This window comes from Protopterus annectens, chromosome 3.part0, assembly GCF_019279795.1.
Source record: "Protopterus annectens isolate FY-2018-M chromosome 3.part0, PAN1.0, whole genome shotgun sequence".
Lineage (NCBI taxonomy): Eukaryota > Metazoa > Chordata > Ceratodontiformes > Protopteridae > Protopterus > Protopterus annectens.
In genome coordinates this window covers 16,768,189-16,789,180 of record NC_056731.1, presented here as the reverse complement: position 1 = coordinate 16,789,180, position 20,992 = coordinate 16,768,189, and the positions used below count along the sequence as shown (strand labels likewise).

The 20,992-nt window shown below is 36.8% G+C and overlaps 1 protein-coding gene across 1 annotated transcript in view; it reads left to right on the top strand.

Annotated features, from left to right (window-relative positions):
• Nucleotides 1-20,992, top strand: part of GAD2 (glutamate decarboxylase 2) — a 747,960-nt gene that overhangs the window by 281,190 nt on the left and 445,778 nt on the right. The window contains exon 7 of the mRNA XM_044066149.1: nucleotides 15,129-15,244. Coding sequence (XP_043922084.1) covers nucleotides 15,129-15,244 — 116 coding nt within the window. The remainder of the gene's footprint in view (nucleotides 1-15,128; nucleotides 15,245-20,992) is intronic.

The following is a 20,992-nucleotide window of genomic DNA, read 5'->3' as shown; positions in this document are numbered from 1 at the left end:
TCAAATCAGACCACCATGGTCTTCTTTTTTTCCAAAAGGACCCTGTGCAAGATGCCAGTCCTATTGTCTTAAAGGATTTATCTATCCTAGTGTTCTAGTTCTCTCTGACGAGATAAGAAAATGTAAGAGGCATATTACAGATGTGGTCATTTGTACTACTGATTTTTTTACTCCCATGAAACTCTGTATCAAGACATCTAACACCATTTATCACAATACAATGTCAAACTTACAAACAAGCTTCTATGCCAGAACCCTAATGTCAGCAAACTTTACAATAAAAGGGAAAAAAAACTGACGTCCCTAAGAAATAATCTGAAATCACCTCATGCCAATAGCGACTATAAAAAGTAAACAAATAAATCAGTTGCTAAATCATCACCTGCAGAGCAAAGTACAAATTCAATATTGCCATCTCATTCAAAGCTAACATCAAAGCCTTTTTTTAACTATGTCTGTAATATTAAGAAATAACTCCATACTGTACTAGGTAACAATGGTATCAACTGTTCTGACCCAGAAGACATCACCAACACATTAGCTGATAAAGTTAGTTCAAACTTCTCCCCTTGTTTCCTCCATGACCCCTCCTCGCTACATTCATATCATTGTCGATAATTACACCAGACCAAATCTTAAAAGCCCTCAGAAACCAAAAACACTAGCTCCATTAATCCCAGACAACATAGTAGGCTGTCTCAATGGTAGTTACTCGCTGATTCCCTCTTAAATCTGTTCAGTCTTAATCTCAGGTTTGGAGGACAGTTAAGTGTCAACCAATTCACCTTACCAGCATCATTTGTAAAGTAATAAACAATATCAGCAGCTACAAGCTTTTGATCCTAATAAACTTGGCTTTGTGAAAGTTAGGCCATCCCTACTAAATTTGGTGATTTTTTCCAGACATTCAGTGAAGCACAGGATGACAGGAAATCAGTGCTCATTGCATACCTGTGTTTAGCCAAGGCCTTTGACGCTACCCACGCTCTGGCATATTGAAAAACTGATCAACTTAAATTTATTTATTTATCTATTTCCAGTTTGTTTACCCTTGTATAACTCATTCAATAGCAATCTGGCTGTCAAACAGGACCAATGCAGTCAGGGTTGGTGCCACACTTTTCTTGAAACAACAGATCACCAAAGGCATCCCACAGTGTTCTCTTTTGGAACCACTTTTCTTTAGCATATATTTCACTGACATCAATGTTGACATTAAGAGTTTCTATCAATGTTCGTTGATGGCTGCAAACACAGAACTGTCATCAGCTCACTGGACAACATCCACATCATCCATATGGGCCAAACCCACACATATTCTTGTTATCAGTAATATAGTCAAGTGAAATGCAAAGAAATATAATATTGTTCTCTTTGGGAAGCAAGAATACCCTTTCACTTACATCATTAATGATACTCGCTCATAATTGATACCATCATAAGAGCTGTAGGTACATTAGTAGACAACACACTCTCTTGACGACAACATAGTAATTGTCATTAGGAAAGCCTTCTGCCTAGTGCAATTGATAACTAAAGGTGGATTCTCGGGTCTATATCACTTTGTCGAATGGCTGATCATCGAATCGCCATTCGTCAAATCCCTATTTATTGAAGCCACTAATTGCCAAATGGAATTTTCAGTGAAAGTTTTCCTAGGGCAAACCAACGATAGGTCACCATAGCAACTGCGAATAAAATAATAAAAATTAACACCTACCCAATTGGGGTCTTTACCCCTTACTCGCCCCACATCTCCCTAACTAAATATACCAAATTCAAGATCACACTACAGTGGGGAAAAGGTTAAATTCCAGATGGTGGCTTCACCATTTCATCTGACTCATCCAGGCCTTCAGCCATTGTCTCTCTCTTCCATTCCATTTACTTCATTCATAGGTTCATTGGTGGTTACTAGGCTGATGGCCCTGGAGCCTTTACAAGCCTAGCCATGTTATACCAGTATTCACTAATTGACCTTGGTTAGATGGTCATTATTCCCACATTGAGTCTATGCCCCTGTTCATGAGAGACATAGGTGCCACCCCAGGGTGAATTTACAGTCTCCTATCCAATTGTCTGGGGTGCACTTGAATAGAATTATTGAGGAGCTCTGCTTCTGAACTGGGAGTTTATTCCAGAGGAGTGGCAAGCTCTGGGAGATATATTTGTTTCTCCGGCACGTTCTGTTAATGTTACAGGCTAGGTTGAGATCCCTGGAGTGAGTGACTTCTTGTCCCATTTGTCAAAGTCAAAGTAAACTTTATTGTCAATCCAGTATACACAGCAGTGCAAGCTGAGCAAAATTATGTTGCTTTGGTCCCTATGCAAGATATAACAATGAACACATAGTTTGAATGACAGTAAGACTAATGCACATACAGTAATAATTAAATTATTAACAATGCAAACATTTACCATAATTGGACAGGAAGACATTAGACAATGTTATACTAATAGGTATTGCAAAGACTATGACTTCACATTGTGATTGCTTAGAATATTGCACTTCATCAGTTGTAATATGATATATTCTGATGTTCATATTGCACATGTATGGAGTGGTGACTTACTCCTGACTGTTTCACATTCAGGAAGTAGTAGCATAAGAAATCAGGCTAACTGTACCAGTTATCGAAGCAATTTGCCAGAGTGATTACTATAGATGATACTTCACAGCAAGTGGCATATTGATCTGATTATTCACTGTCACGCCTAGCATTCAGGTTCAACAGCCTTATGGACAAAGGGAAGAAGCTCCTGTTCAGTCTAGATAGTTTGCAGTGTAAGCTCTGATACTGACTGATTGAGGAAAGGTGGAAGTACATGCCATGGGCAGGGTGAGTGGAATCATTGATTATCTTCCTAGCCCTTCCCACACAATGAGTTTTGTGCATATCATCCATGGATGGGAGCAAGGAACCAATGACTTTTTCTGCTGTCCTCACTACCCTCAGGAGAGCCTTGTGGTCAGATACTTTGCAGTTACCATACCAAACTATGATGTTATTTGAGAGGATGCTCTCGATGGTCCCCCTGTAGAAGGCTTTGAGGATGGACTGAGAAAGGTTTGCCTTCCTCAGTTTCTATAGGAAGTGCAGATGTTGTTGTTCCTTCTTCACTGTGTGGCTGAGTCAACCAGGCTAGATCATCTGAGATGTGCACCGCCAAGAACTTGGTATTTTTTACTTTTTCCACTGCCACCCCCTTAATTTCCAGAGGTTGATGTATCTCCTGAGTCCTCCTGAAGTCCACTATTAATTCTTTGATCTTGCTTACATTTAAGGCCAGATTGTTGCTGTTGCACTAGCCTATTAGATGCTCAACTTCATCCCTGTAGACTGTTTCCTCACCATTTCTGACAAGACCTATGACAGTAGCACCATCAGCAAACCTGATGATTTTGTTGGATTTGTGCTTGGCCATGCAGTTGTGCATCAACAAGATGAACAACAGAGGACTCAGAATGCAGTCCTGTGGGACACCCCTGCTCATTGTAATACTTTGCATACTTTTTAGGGTCTGTTGAAGAGAAAGTCCAGTATCCAGTTACATATGCCCAGCTGGATCAGCTTCTATATCAGATTCTGAAGGATGACAGTGTTAAAGGCGGAACTAAAATCGATGAACAGCATTCTGACATAGCAATTCTTGTTCTCTAGATGTGCCAAACATTCATGAAGTACTATAGCTATTGCATCAGCCATGCAGTGGTTATATCTATAAGTAAACTGTAATGTATCCAGTGTTGCAGATATGCTTGAAGTGATATGGTTCTTGATCAACCACTCAAAAAATTTCATTACTGTTGATGTAAGAGCAACTGTCTGGTAATCATTATGCTTGTCAGTTGGAATTTCTTGGGTAAGGGAATGATTGTCATATTTTTGAAGCAACTGGGTACAATGTATAGTTGCAGAGATGTGTTGAATATATCTGCTAGTACAGTGGACAGTTGGGTAGATAGACATTGGTCATTAATATTCTTATAGAGATGTTTGTTTTGCATCCTACATGTTTTATTTAAGAAGTTTTTGATCCTTTTCATTTGAGTTTTGCATTTGGAACTTAATTTGCAGAAGGTAGCATTATATTCAGCAAGAACATGAATTAATAAGCTATTTAAGTGATTATATGTTTCTTCTTTCAAAAAAGCATAGCTTTGGGTGTTACATGAATAACTTCATCAGTTTTCTAGATCACTATGGGCACATTTTGAGCAAACTCCAGTTTATTTTCACTACTATTTGTAATCCTATTCATAGCAGCCATTCAACTACACTCTATTGAAAATTAGTATTTTTTTATTTGTCTTTGCTGCATTTCATAGAGTTCAGAGATAAGCATTTCATCTAAGCTTTCCTCATGTAGTCTGGCACTTATGGATAGGTTATATTGCCAAGCTTGTAGTAGTATGCATATTTAGTTGTGCATACTGCTACTTTTAGATAAGGAAAAATCCATATACTGGTGAACCCAACTGAGAGCTCAGAAGGACACAAAGGGTCATACTCAGAAGGTTTTGTAGCAGACATTTTACTTGCAATTGTTGCATTATAATTTAGCCACTGTTTGATCTACTGGGTGGTTTGTAGGTTTGCATGTAGAAAATCTACTGAACAATACCTTTATGTCAAATGTTTTTCATTTTTACTAAGAACTGTGGAAATGGAAGTAGCATATCACTTTTGTATGCATGGCTACCAAGTGAAATGTTAATAAACAGTTTGAATTCACAGTCTAGTATGCTAAATTATGCCCTTTTTCCATGAGGGGTAGATATATAACTTCTATAAAGAGTGTGGAATGTAGCACTTGTCAGAAATGTATCTGTATTGCTTTAGTGTATCCTAATTATCTAGTGGGATGGTTATATGACTTTTCATCTGGGTATACTGTAGGTGGCTAAGGTCAAATTCTACAATCATCCACTCCCTGAATCACAAGACATTAAGAAATAGAATGATACTGCTCCTCATAGGAAATCATTATTGGTGCAGTCTATATGTGAAACAAAAGTAATTCATTTTTATAAGGAGATTTGTCTCTCGCGTTTGGTTTGTGAGACTTTGAAGTTGATATACATAAATTGGCATGGGGTGCAGTGGACCCTGTCCCCCTACAGAAATACTTATTGTTTTATACTGTTTTAAGATTTATAGGCTCATAGGTACTTAGTAGTAGAGTATCAAAATAAATCTGGCATTACATTCTCATGGTAGTTTTTAGCCCTTATATTTTGCATCTAAATAAGCCAGAGATAGGCCTAAAAAGGCTATTTGGGAACACTTACAAGCTACCCCTATCCATTAGGGACAGTGGGGTTAAACTTCATTAGTTTTGCAGTTACCCATCCATTCATATAAATTATATTTGACTAGAGTAAGAGAAGTACTTTGCTTTATGTGGAGTGGAAGATGGTTCCAAAGAAGCATTATTCTCTGTGATACAAACCTATCCCTCAAACATATCCTATTTATTTTGATTAGATACAAGTTGTACAATGAAAAAAATATTTCCTTACAATAGGGGATATTTGGTGATCAAAGAACAGTTCCTCAACAACATAGGGTCCCATATGTCTTACTAAGGGATCAGTTTTCAAGGCTGTGTGTCATGCTTACAAAAAGGTATGATTATATACTTCTAGGCATTTAGGTTTTGTCAATGATTTTGACAACACCTATTGGTTTGGGATAGGCCCTTTTGGAGAATCTTGGTCTTTTCTGGGAAATTTATGATGTCTCCAAGTTTGCAGTCATCTGCAGACTTGGTCAGTCACAAACCCTCAACATTAGTTTTCATCTTCAAAACGTAAATGCTAGAGAGGAGTGGCCCAAGCCTTGAACCCTGGAAAACACCACTAGTGACAGGTATAGTCATCCACCATAAATTTGTGGGTTCCCTTTGAGAGCCCAGTTTGCTATCTGACATGTTACATAAGGATTTATATTTAGAATGCATTTCTGTCATTTATGTTCTGCATTGCGGTTTGCTGAAATCTTGTGAGTCAGCATTTCATTAAGGAATCCTCATTAGTGTATAGAATGCAGTAAGTAGCTGAAATATATCTGTCTTCCATTATTTTTACATTAGATGCAAAAAATATGCATGTTTATCCTTAGCAGGGAATTTTTTTTTTTTACAATGGAAAGATGCAACCATCATTTCTCCTTTCCATAAGAAAGGAAACTATGTGGCTAAATTTTCCAATTACATTTTAGGGATAACTGAATAACTTGTTTTGAGTGGAGAATGTAGCATATTTGCATAATATATCTGAAATGAGTTATTATTATAAAAGAAGCAAAAGCCATGCATATATTCCTGAATTGTGACAAATGAGTCACTTGGCAGTTCCCAACATTCGCCATGCTGACTGTGACACCTGTGCACTGGCCCAGCAATAAAGGAGCCTCAATCCTCACCACTAACACCAGTAAGGGGCGTCCACATTGGAAAGGATAATAAATACACACACAATAAAGTACAATTTCCCTTAAGAGCACACAGAGATCACAGTCAGTCTGGGGCTGGTTTCTTCCTTTCTCTCCAGATCTCCAATAAGACTTCCCACTAGCACAGCTATAGGGTCCAGATCTCAGGCTAGTGGTCAAGCTAAAACATCAGTACCCTCGTTGTCCAATCAGTGCTTCATGTCCCTGCCAAGTAGCTAATATGCATGCACTTTGAGATAAGAGTTATATACAACCACACAGACACTCCTGGGGAAGGTTGGCACAGGTTCTCCAGCTATGCCCCTTCCTGCCAGTCTATAATGTAGTACCAGCTACCACCAACCACTAATATCAGCTACTAAAAAGGCCCTTACCAAACAGTGTCCAATTATTAGTGTGCAATATTATTATCCAAATAATAAGGGTGACCCAGGGCTAAAGCTATTGGAGTGGCTTGGGCAGTATCACTATATATGTGCAATGTATTCTAGAGCTTAAATTATCTATGCACAAAACAACCACAGTTGAAAGGTTTAAAAATATTTAATAATAAATAATAAAAACACAAGACAATACTTCTTACTAAACAGTGCTAGTCAAGAGTTCAGAGATCACAGGAAAATGCTTAAAATAATACAGTAGAATAGTTCTGACATCAATATAGAAAACAGCTAGACTAAACTTACCATTTTCTATCTTTTCCTAAGAGCAATCACAGTTCTAAATAAACTTACATATAGAGCAAAACAGAGTATTGGTAAGTTGTTGTCAGCTTTAGACAAAATCCAAAATGCTCTCTCTCTGTCTCTGAGAAAGTCCTTTAAATTGATAATACATCCTGCTGACTCATTTTAGATTCCATTGTTCTTAACAATTCTCTGGTTTCCCAGGCTAACAGAAACCCTACATTTACATTTCATAGTAAGCTTGCACATGGTCAGGAAACCACAGCAATTAAAGACATTATATATGTAAAATTAATAGAGGTAGAAACCTTCACAGACCACTTTGAGACAGTAATTTTTAACGCTTTCTTTCACGTTTATTGCAGTGAACTTCTTCAGAAAAAGAAGACTTCTTTTGAAGAAGTTCACTGCAATAAATGTGAAAGAAAGCGCTAAAAATTACTGTCTCAAAGTGGTCTGTGAAGGTTTCTACCTCTATTAGTTTTTAAGTTAGTTTGGTTTCATTGTTCGTTATATATGTAAAATCTAGCAATTAACTCTCGTCTCAAAACAATAGAAAGAATCTGCTGGTTTAGACACCATGGCTCTGAGCCCTGAGATCAGTCATAAAATGCTTGACTTATCAGCTTTCTTACAGCAGAGTGCACTGTTGTTACATTTTTGCAGTTCAACATCCAATACAGTCTTCTCACATTTACGAGAACAAGCCTATAGCTTTTATTGTTATGTACAAAGACATAGAATTATCTACAAAATTCTATCTAGCTAGGCTGGAAGCCTTCATGTATCTTCATACAGACAACATTGTAAAGTGACCAGCTTCAGAACTGAGGTATTTTTAAATCCATAATGTAATTGTGGGATGCTTAGAATATTCGATTATAACCCAATAAAAGTTTTAATAAGAATTGTCAAAGTGAAACTAACATGGTACTTTTATACACAACAGTCAAACACAGGCCATGATTCTGAAAAGGGCTAACCATGAGCAGTAAGATTGCAACAAAAAGGTCCTTTTACGATTGCAGAAACTAGCAATTCAGAAAGACATTAGCCACATGAGGAAAGACCTCACTTTTGGCTAATTTGCATGTCTTTGATGAATTCTATGATTACTGCAAGTGCTTTGCTGTGGTAATCACAACCAATGACCCATGTAGCTTTTTGGCACAGATACCCACTATGTACTCCCTCTACACACATATACATATGTCCAAACATACACACATGCGCACACACACACACACACACACACACACACACACACACACACACACACACACACACACAAAGTGACACACACACACACACACACACACACACACATCCCCATACCTCTCAACTGCCCCTGCTGTGACAGAATGTTCATCACTTTGCCTGTTGAACTGCACCATCCCTTCTCACTGACTATTATAGTCAGTCAATAAAGCCAAACATTTAAAGTTTCATACATTGTGTTCTTCATTTTCAGCTTCTTGCCGAACAATCTGTTGTTCAATTAACTTATTAAGTGATTTAAGGTAATACCTAAAAGTGTCCCTTGTATTTGTGCTCCCCCACATTACAGACAGTGCTTAGGGGGAGTTGAAAGGTATGGAATCCCCCACCACACACTTGTTCACACACTTACTTGTGCACCAAGCACACGTGCCTTTCACCCTATCATATTCATGCACACACTCACCTACTGACCTATAAACACAGACACACTTGTACTCCACCTATTTCCTAACTAACCTCCCTACTGTGAACATTCAGGCAGATACATAAATACACACACACCCATACACACACACACACACACACACACGAATACACACATACACACGAACACAAACATGTACACACACACACACACACACACACACACACACACACACACACACACACACACACACACAGCCTCACCTGAGACCACTCAGACCTTGACATACACACACACAAAGCCACAGGCATACTGATATGTGCACACACCCCTTCATCACCCATCTACGAAACTCCCCAGCACTTACATCAAACACAGTCTCACTCTTTGAAAGTAATGGATGAATATGTGTTTTTGGACATTTAAATGTGGATGGTGGTGGTGATTGACACAGCTGAGCAGTTCTGTGAATTACTCAGCTGCATAATTCATTTGCCACAGACATTTCCAGGAGAGAGGATATGACTTATTATCATATGCCTCTCTACCAGAATGCCTCATCTACATTTCTGGTAGGCCAAATATACAACCCACTGTGGTACTGCACTTCATAGAGGTAAATAACTGCAATAGGGCTGTCACTGAATTGGAAATGGCTACTGCCATGGATAAAGAGGATTTACTACTAGTGGAAACATTTCTGAGTCCCACAGTCAGAGTTTTATACACATTGTCCAGTAGCAGTCAGTGATGCTGCATTATAAATGGTTTTCATTAAATTTATATACATTTTTGCTTTTCTGTTTGGTTGGGGGGGAAGAAAGTAAATTTCCAGAATATGTTTTTCTAAGCTGTCATTACATCAGAAGAAAAAAAAAATCATATATGTTTCTCCTGAATAGGCATTTTCTAGAAAGTTAGCACTATCAAAACTGCCCTAAAATGGCAATGTAGTGTATTCAACTTCAGCATCAGGCTGCATTTAAATCAGTAAGGAAAAAAGTATCTGTATGTTCTGCATTTTGTACATGTGGTATAAGTATGCTTTCCTTAGGACCTTCAAATGTTTGTTAATAAATAGCATTGTTTCCTAAGGCAGTTTTAAAAAACTTTTTTTCAATATCATTCTTGCATTATATTTAACTTCCATTACAGGTTGTTAAATTCAGTCTTTTGTTAACTAACTGGGCTGATCATGAGACATTTTTCAGACATGAGATGAGTGAGAAGCACAAAAATAGTGAGAATATAAAATATATATTTGAAAGAAACAGAGTGTTAGCACATTGCAAACAAGAGGAAGTACAGTGGCAACACAAAATGAAATAAGATACTTTAAAAACTATGAATGTTAACAGTTATCACTGACTGCAGTGCATGGCTATATGTATAAGACCTGCATTCAGGAATGAGGTAGTTTTCTAGAATATTTAGCTGCCAGTATATTAGAAGTAAAAAAGAAACACATGAATTTATTCATTCAGAGAGCACCTGTCAGCATAATCCATCGTTTTTTTCTATTTATTATTTCCTTCACAAAAATTATCAAAAGCCAGAGGTCCCTGAATCACAAGGTTGATTTCAATAAAAGTGAATCTGGCTGTGGTGTGGGTCAGTGTGTGTGTTAAACAAAGCACTGTATGCTTTTTTTGGGGGGGGGGGTTGCATCTTACATGTGTTGATGTATTGTCCTTCAGAGCACACTTATTCTGATCCACATAGACATTTCCACATACACATTTCACTTAATGTACCACCCACATGGAATCACATTTGACAAGTCCCCTTATCTCAAAAGTATCAGGAGTATTTATTAGTGAAATGGTTAGTCTGTAATAAATAATTGCAAGCTGAATCATACTATCTGCCCCATTTAAGTATTACACAGGTGCCTCCCTTTTGTTGGGGTCACAAGTTGCTTTGTAATGGTTAATGTACTAGGACAGGTTCCTTCCTGTGCTATACATGAACAGACAATCATCCATAAAGTGTGCTGCAAGCATGGGGGTCAGATAATAATATACCCCAATATTTTTTCATGTTTCCTAACCTCACAGGTATTAGTTTCATACATCAACACAAATCTAATATCTAGATTGTCCAAAGTTTAATTTTCCTTGTATCTGAGGTGATCCCCTCTGACCATATTTTGTACGCTTCTCGGCATGTGTCATGATATAACTCCTATGTTTAACCTATATGTTAAGTCTCACACAACAGATGTTATGTTTTTAGCCCACATAAACTATGCTTCTGGTATATTCTGAAACGTGTGCGCTTGCAAAATGTTTTCCTATAAACTGAGATAGAAAAGGACCCAGTGTCTAATTTAATTAAAAGTGCACCAAAAAAGCTGATGGAAGTGGAATTAACTTGTACAGAAAAGGTTATAACAAAATCATTTATTTACTGCACAAACATTTGTAAGCTGTCTTTTTCCCCCTGCCATAGCAGCTAGCAATCTTCTAAAAAAACACATACAGATAAAAAGTAAAAACTGATCCCCAGTCCTACCATATATGTGCTTGTTTTTTGAAAAAAAAAAAAAGAGATTTGCATACATGCATGTGAAAGCTGCACCTATGGCATTACCTTTTAACTGTAAATAGCATTCTTGACCATAGAAAAAACATCTTTAGTCAACACCAGTTCAGTTAAAGAAACAAAATATCACTGATATCAAAAGAATATTTGTCCAGTTCTGTTAACCAAAAACATATCTCTACTAGTCCACATTGATGTGTGATGCTGGTATACAAAGAATTTGCATCCAAAGTGCATAAGAAGACAAGTCTGTTCCACGTGTACCTCAATACTCAGCTGATGAAAATTGGTGGTGTCCTTAATTCTTGATGCAACATACTCCAGTAATGGTTTAAAACCTTTTCTGAGAAACATTAAGAAAAGTTCTGTAAGATACCCATTCCTACAGACAGTAGGTCTTCCTGGGGAAGAGGGAAACAAATTATTATAAATTTTATGCAAAACATAAAAATATCTGTGGCAAAGGATCAGTTACAGTTAACTTGTATTTCAAATATTTCAAAATAATACTAAGATCAGCATAAGTTAAGAAGTCTTGAATCTAGGCGTAGAGTCCTTAGGTAACGTACAGTAATGTAAAGACTGTCCCAACTGTCTAAGAATTTCTGTGTCATAATCATTTTGATCCATAACTGATCACTGATCCACCCTTGTCTCTTGTAGTAATGACTATAGAGTGATCATTTTCTAGTCAATGAAGGGCACATTTTTGTTTATAAGATCTTTGTGAGTATTATTAAGCAAAGCATGTCTTCCAAGATCTAAATCTTTCATGACTAAACTTTCAAACGTCCTGACTGAAGTGTTCTAAGGTGGATGAAATTCTGACTTCCCATATCCAAACAGGACAGCATCAAAGCTCTCACTTACTTTTATTTTATTACTGATTACTTATTAATCCGAGATTTACTCAGTCTGAACATGGTCATTCGGTCACATTCAAATAGCAAGCACAGCTCCATTGCATGGCACATAAATCTTTCTGAATCACTCCACCATCTTGTTTTACTTATTAGTATTCATGAAGCCTCATTATATAATTATTAGCATATAACATGGCTGACTATGGTTTTTTTGGCTGGGTTTTCTGAATCACACACACCCTGCTTATCACTACTCATTATCTTCAGAAAATGGATTTTTTTAATACTCAGCCCTACTCAAGCTGTTACTTTGATCTGTCAGCATTTAACTCAGCTTAGACAATGGACAAACTGTACATCAATACTCTGACTGGAGAACAAGCATTCTCCAGCAGGGTATTAATGTACAAGTAATGCCCACTGAGAAGAATGAGTCTGCCGCTTCATGTCTGCTTATCAAGCTGCCGTGGAGCTCGGACTGAAGAAACAGAATGGCCGCCATTATTTTATTCTCGCTAAGCAGTGGTTTTGCTGTTTAGTGAGTGTAAAATATTAAAAAGAAGAGAAAAAGATAAGTGTGTGTTAATAGCAGAGGGACTGTGTGTATGTGTGTGTGCATGTGAGAGAGAGAGAGAGAAGGCCGGAGAGAGTGAGAGAGAAAGTGAGAGTGATGTGTGATGTGAGTGAGTGCATGTATATAAGCAGGGGAGACTGCCTGTGAGAGAGATCAAGAGAGAGTGAGACTCAGTGTGTGTATGAAAGCACAGCACAGGAGACTGAGAGATTGAGAAAGAGGGTGAGACAGATCTTGTGTGAGTGAATGTGTATATGAATGAAAGCAGAGGAGTCCATCTGTGTGTGTATATGTATGTCTGTGAATGGAGAAGAGACTGGGTATGTGTGAATGGGAAAGAAAATGGGCTGTATGTAAAATTGTTGTGTTTCACTTACTTATTTTTTAAGGACTATATTATTTTTTTTATAAATATTTGATGCAAAATGCTTCCTCCAACACCATTAACATATACTACAGCAAGTTTGAAACAGTAGGCGGAGGAACTATTTTATATTAAAAAAATATATAAAAAAATATAGTCCTTAAAAAATAAATAAGCAAGTAAAACCCAACAATTTTACAGTGAGCACATTGTCTAAGTGCAATAATGCCCTCCAGGGTGAGTGTTAATGTGTAATTAATGCCCTTTAAGGGGTGTAGAGGCCCTCCACCTGTGGCGTTGGGCCTCACAACACCCCTGGGCTGGCATTAATTACCCATTAACACACACCCTGTGGTGCATTATTGCTTGCTTGATGTATGTTGATTTAAATTAACAGTGAATACCCCAAGCTTCATTTGCCATAATTTATTCCCAGTCCTTCATTTTCTTAGACCTGAAATAAATACATTTAATGTTTTGTTTGTAAATAAAAGTGGATCCCTTCCAACCAGAAATCTAAGATAGCACCGGTCAATCAGCCCTTAGTTAATTAGCCCTATCATTTCTCTGGCTTTGAAGTAAAGTATTATATAATACGACATTTCCCACCTCCATTCTGAAGATATGTTATATATAGACATTGCCTGACTACTGACAAAGATTAGACAAGCTTCTTTAGATAACCATTTCATTGTTTAGTGATGTAACACAGCAGTGTCAGCCTTTTGCTTGAACCCTTGGTCTGATGTAACCATAGAAGATCATAATATATGGCCTGGGCTATATCAGAGTGAGGGCCCCAGATAACCAAGTACAGTTTGGGATATGTAGAAGCGTATAAACTTAACATGCTCATGTCATTCCCCATCTACATTTAATAATATGATTTATATGATAATCACGCTCATACCTGCACTGAGGATGCATTTCATCCTTTAACAGGCAACTGCTACCTTGGTTAAGTACCATGATGCATTTCTAGAAATTCCCCATTGCAGTAGTATGCAACAATCATTTTGCCAAGTGGTTTTACCTAGAATAGTACTTAATGTTTTGTGTTGATCTGTTCAGAAGGCTAGTTAAGGCACGCTGGTTCATGAAACAGCTATATTAATCCATTCTTCTGTATAAAGGGTAAATTGTCAGAGGTGTGAAAATTAAATTCTGGATAAGATCTGGAAAACAAAATCTGCTTAGGTCATGAAATGGGTTAGGGTTATACACAGAGTACAAACAAACACATTTATGAGCATCTTATGAGTCTGCATTTCTTTTGGTGAATACTCCCATGATATTTTGTCAGTTTTATGGTTATTTGTCATAAAAATGTGAACACATCTTTTTCAGATGTTCTTCTATTTTTCTTGGACTGTTTTCAGATATGTGTTTGTCCATTGTGGAAAATCACCGCTCTATGATGTGAAATCTTGGGGTACTTTGTTTGCAATATGGTTTCATAAGACTAAACTAAACAGCAAAAAAAAAAAATTAAAAATGTCCGTTTCTGAGGCTTCATTTAATTTGGCAACAGTATATCATGAGAAGAATGTTATTGCAAGTTTACACATTATTCTTTTTAGAGTACCTCAGAAATGTGGCAGCAGGCATTTATCATTGTGAAGGTACCCTTGATAGTGTGATATCATATCATATTATTATGATTATTGCAAAAGTTCAAACCATCAGCATTGATAAATTACTTTTTATTTTCCAAATAAAATCATATTGTTAAATTATTACAGTAAGTCTTTCATGAAAGTATATCATTATTCAATGCAGAGGTCTTTCTAAGAAAAATAAACTTCTAAGAAAGTGTGGTTAATTAAAATAAACCATACATATAACTGTCAGTTCAAACAAAACTCATTTGTTCCAAAATTATATATCTCTGAAATATAACAGATAAACTACTTTGGTACAATGCATAAGAAGAAATAACTACAGCATATATTTGTTAAACTGAAATGGAAGCAATAGATATTTTTCTGCTCTAGGTGGTGCCATTTCGAATCTATATGCCATGTTAAATGCAAGATTCAAGATGTTCCCAGAAGTTAAAGAGAAAGGAATGTCTGCCCTGCCTCGGCTGGTTGCATTCACATCAGAACATGTACGTAGAATGGTATTTCTGTTAAGTTATTTCACCTTTAAAAATGCAGCATTTCCATTTCACAACAAATGTCTGTAATATATTTATTAAGTATACTGCCATGACTGCAATTAACATTTCACACAGCATTTTTTATGGGTCTAGGACAGCTCTTTAAAGTTACTATAGGGCATTTAAGCAATATCCCACCAATGGGTGTGCGGGGATTGTCCATGGTTGTCAAGGTTCAATTATGAGAGAGAAGCTTGAGTGATTAAACAAAGCCAGCTATGGGTAAATCCTGCATTACACTCATACAGGAGTATGACATCATAGGAGAGAAAGGAAGAAAGAAAGTAAATGGCTAATTGTTGTAAGTAATCACATTGTATATTGGAACTTCTTCTCTGTGTAGTCATTTTTTTGCCATCTTCTAAAGCTGAGGATGGCATGTATTGGACATGTATGTTTTAATGCTGGAACAGTGTATTACAGTAAATGCAGTTTGGACTCCTTTTTTCTTAGGAGTCAAGAGAGTTCATGTGTTCTATTATTTATGTTACAAGTGTAGACTCCTATGGCAGGATTCATAAAGAGTAAGGTTGTGGTGAAAAAGGCAATTAAACGAGATCATGGAAATCTGCAATTCAGAGACACATTAGCTGCAATGAGGAAATACCTCATTATCAGCTAATGTGAATGTCTCCAAGTCATTCAGTGATTACCACAAGAACTAGCTATTACTTTGCTGAAGTAATCATTGCTGGTGGCTAATGTAGCATGTTAGCTTAGACAACCCACCCCCTCACACACACACACACACACATGCACACATACACAACACACACACACACACACACATGCACACATACACAAACACACTTGCTAACAGACCTCCATGCAGACACTCATAGAACAAAACCCCAGTCTTCACACTCAGAGACACATTCAGCTATTCACACACACACATACACACACACACACACACACACACACACACACACACACACACACACACACACACACACACACACACACACAAAGATGTTGTACCCAACCCATAACTAACACTCCACTGTGACCACTAAACATACGTATACTCATACAAATTCATGTACCTCTGCGTGCACTCACATACTCAGCAATACACACACACATATATAGATATAGACATAGACAAACACACACACACACACACACACACACACACACACACACACACACACACACACACACACACACACACACACACACACACACACACACACACCACCATTACTTCTCCACTATAATCACTGACACTCACCTCTAATGTGAATTTTTGGCTAAGTTAAATAACATGGACAGCAGGGTTGATTTAGATGGTTTACTTTCATGTATGCGTATTGCACAAGGGTAAACAACAATTGTCCGAAAGGCCATTTGCAAAGTTTGCAAACGCCGAACAGAAAAAGGTTTCAAATGTGCAATGAGCAAATGCACAGTGACATTCACTCATTGCACATTTGTCATTTTGGGGCAGATTGCACTATAGTGGGGATCGGAAAATGGTCCCTTTCCACACTGTAGTGCGATCTCGGAGTTAGAATATTAAAGTAGGGGTGTGTGGGGGGTGCATCCCCCCTACATGGGGGATGCAGGGTAATTGCCCCCTCTTTACACTTCATTACATTTTTTTCAATATTTATATTAGAAAATTAGTGAATCTGCTTTTTGATTTGCTGATTTTCGAACATGTAAAATTGTTGCTGTTATGACTTTCATGGTTACGATTCGCTTATATGAGCAATCGCACCACTGTGTTTCGCTGTTGTAAAGGTAAACCGATTTAGATAGCCGAGTGGTTGTATGACTCACTAGGCTGTGTAAATCAATCACTGAAGGCATTTCCAGGGTAGACCACATGACTCGTTGTCATGTAAAAACACTGTGGTAGGGCTTTCTCTAAACTGGAATTTGCTATCACTAGTCCTACGTCCTATTTACTGATGGCAATAACCTTTCTGAATCCAAGAGTTAATGTCCTGAGGATGAATTAAAGCAAATTTTTTTGTACATTTTGTGGGTTTATTTGGTCGGTATGCTTCTGGAGAGCATGGACATGAACATCTTACCACCTCTTAATTTTTTCATTTGTTTTTCTCTGCTTAATGGTAGTTGTTGTTTCTCTTTTGAGTATCTATAGCTAGACAGACTTGTTGCTTTAGACAATCCTGAATTTACAACAGGCATTTTGATTGTTTACTTCAGTCAACTCACACACTTTCGCATAATGATTAGTTTGTATTACATAAGAAGAAAATAATTTCCAAGAAAATGTTGTTAATTGATTGTAAGAATGCTGCATCCCAAAGGAAAAGTGTGGCAACTTCTTTCTAACTGATTTCTTTCAAAAAGGCCATTACACCAATATTTGCTTGACAATGTTAGGAACTCAAGATTTTGTCATTTCTTCTGTTGACTTGAGTGGGTTGCACAATGCAATTTTATTTTGAGACACTAATTGCTATTACTTATTGGTTTTTATACAATGACTCCCTATTACTATTTGAAAACATGTGTGCCCGTTGTAAATCCCACAATATACCAATGGAAAAAGGTCCAGTCGCCCAGACTTTTCCCGTTGATATAAAGTGCCCCAAAACCTTTTTTTTTTTTTTTTACAACTAAAAAAAAAATAAAAGAGAAAATGTAGCAACAGAGACTTTTGTTTCTCCATTGCTTCCGTTTCAAAGCATTGATGCACTGGGTATGCATTGGAACGCAAGTCCCATACGCATGCATAGTGCATCAAAACGAAAAGCAGTATACCACAACCGGTGGAAGAACAGTAACCTGCCATTATACAAAGACATTATTTAAGAAAAGTATTTTTTCTTAAATAATGTCATTGCATAATAGCAATAACCAACTCCATGGTTGTGGTATATTGAAGATTTACCCATGGTTGCCTTTGTTTAATCACTCGGGCTTCACCCCCATGATTAAACCACACCAGCCATGGGTAAATCATCAATATACCACACCACATTGTCAGTTATTGCTTTAATAATTACATGAAGTAAAATGTCAGATATACAGAACAATATAGCACAGAGTTCAGGGTTTTGGCTTGCTCTGTGTTGTCAAGGCTTTAGAGTGTGATTCCTTCCAGTTCAATTTGTCTGTTGAGCAACTCATTTAACCAGACAGTGCTCCAGGGTCACTCCTGAAAAGGGACACTTTTGTCTACTGGGTTAAGTTGGCTAACAAAAATTGCACATTATAATTATGTCTTGGTTTTAGAGGCTCATATATTTGTAAGTGAAAGGAGATAAAAGATGCTGTACTGCTACCAACAGAAGAGTACTTGGCACACCTAACCAGATGTGAGAGAATGTTGTTTGTGCTATTACACCATGAGTGTATGCAGAACATTATGTTGTTTGTACTATTACACCGTGAGTGTATGCAGAACATTATGTTGTTTGTGCTATTACACCACAAAGGTATTCAGAACATTATGTTGTTTGTGCTATTACACTGTGAGTGTATGCAGAACATTATGTTGTTTGTGCTATTACACCATGACGGTATTCAGAACATTATGTTGTTTGTGTTATTACACCATGAAGGTATTCAGAACATTATGTTGTTTGTGCTATTACACCATGAAGGTATTCAGAACATTATGTTGTTTGTGCTATTACACTGTGAGTGTATGCAGAACATTATGTTGTTTGTGCTATTACACCATGTATTCAGAACATTATGTTGTTTGTGTTATTACACCATGAAGGTATTCAGAACATTATGTTGTTTGTGCTATTACACCATGAAGGTATTCAGAACATTATGTTGTTTGTGTTATTACACCATGAAGGTATTCAGAACATTATGTTGTTTGTGCTATTACACCATGAAGGTATTCAGAACATTATGTTGTTTGTGCTATTACACCATGAAGGTATTCAGAACATTATGTTGTTTGTGCTATTACACCATGAAGGTATTCAGAACATTATGTTGTTTGTGCTAGTACACCGTGAGTGTATGCAGAACATTATGTTGTTTGTGCTATTACACCGTGAGTGTATGCAGAACATTATGTTGTTTGTGCTATTACACCATGAAGGTATTCAGAACATTATGTTGTTTGTGCTATTACACCATGAAGGTATTCAGAACATTATGTTGTTTGTGCTATTACACCATGAAGGTATTCAGAACATTATGTTGTTTGTGCTATTACACCATGAAGGTATTCAGAACATTATGTTGTTTGTGCTATTACACTGTGAGTGTATGCAGAACATTATGTTGTTTGTGCTATTACACCATGAAGGTATTCAGAACATTATGTTGTTTGTGCTATTACACCATGAAGGTATTCAGAACATTATGTTGTTTGGTGCTATTACACCATGAAGGTATTCAGAACATTATGTTGTTTGTACTATTACACCGTGAGTGTATGCAGAACATTATGTTGTTTGTGCTATTACACCATGACGGTATTCAGAACATTATGTTGTTTGTGTTATTACACCATGAAGGCATTCAGAACATTATGTTGTTTGTGTTATTACACCATGAAGGTATTCAGAACATTATGTTGTTTGTGCTATTACACTATGAAGGTATTCAGAACATTATGTTGTTTGTGTTATTACACCATGAAGGTATTCAGAACATTATGTTGTTTGTGTTATTACACCATGAAGGTATTCAGAACATTATGTTGTTTGTGCTATTACACCATGAAGGTATTCAGAACATTATGTTGTTTGTGCTATTACACCATGAAGGTATTCAGAACATTATGTTGTTTGTGCTATTACACCATGAAGGTATTCAGAACATTATGTTGTTTGTGCTATTACACCGTGAGTGTATGCAGAACATTATGTTGTTTGTGCTATTACACCATGAAGGTATTCAGAACATTATGTTGTTTGTGCTATTACACCATGATAGTATTCAGAACATTATGTTGTTTGTGCTATTACACCATGAAGGTATTCAGAACATTATGTTGTTTGTGTTATTACACCATGAAGGTATTCAGAACATTATGTTGTTTGTGCTATTACACCACAAAGGTATTCAGAACATTATGTTGTTTGTGCTATTACACCACGAAGGTATTCAGAACATTATGTTGTTTGTGTTATTACACCATGAAGGTATTCAGAACATTATGTTGTTTGTGTTATTACACCATGAAGGTATTCAGAACATTATGTTGTTTGTGCTATTACACCATGAAGGTATTCAGAACATTATGTTGTTTGTGCTATTACACCGTGAGTGTATGCAGAACATTATGTTGTTTGTGCTATTACACCATGAAGGTATTCAGAACATTATGTTGTTTGTGCTATTACACCATGATAGTATTCAGAACATTATGTTGTTTGTGCTATTACACCATGAAGGTATTCAGAACATTATGTTGTTTGTGTTATTACACCATGAAGGTATTCAGAACATTATGTTGTTTGTGCTATTACACCATGAAGGTATTCAGAACATTATGTTGTTTGTGCTATTACACCATGAAGGTATTCAGAACATTATGTTGTTTGTGCTATTACACCGTGAGTGTATGCAGAACATTATGTTGTTTGTGCTATTACACCATGAAGGTATTCAGAACATTATGTTGTTTGTGTTATTACACCATGAAGGCATTCAGAACATTATGTTGTTTGTGTTATTACACCATGAAGGTATTCAGAACATTATGTTGTTTGTGCTATTACACTATGAAGGTATTCAGAACATTAT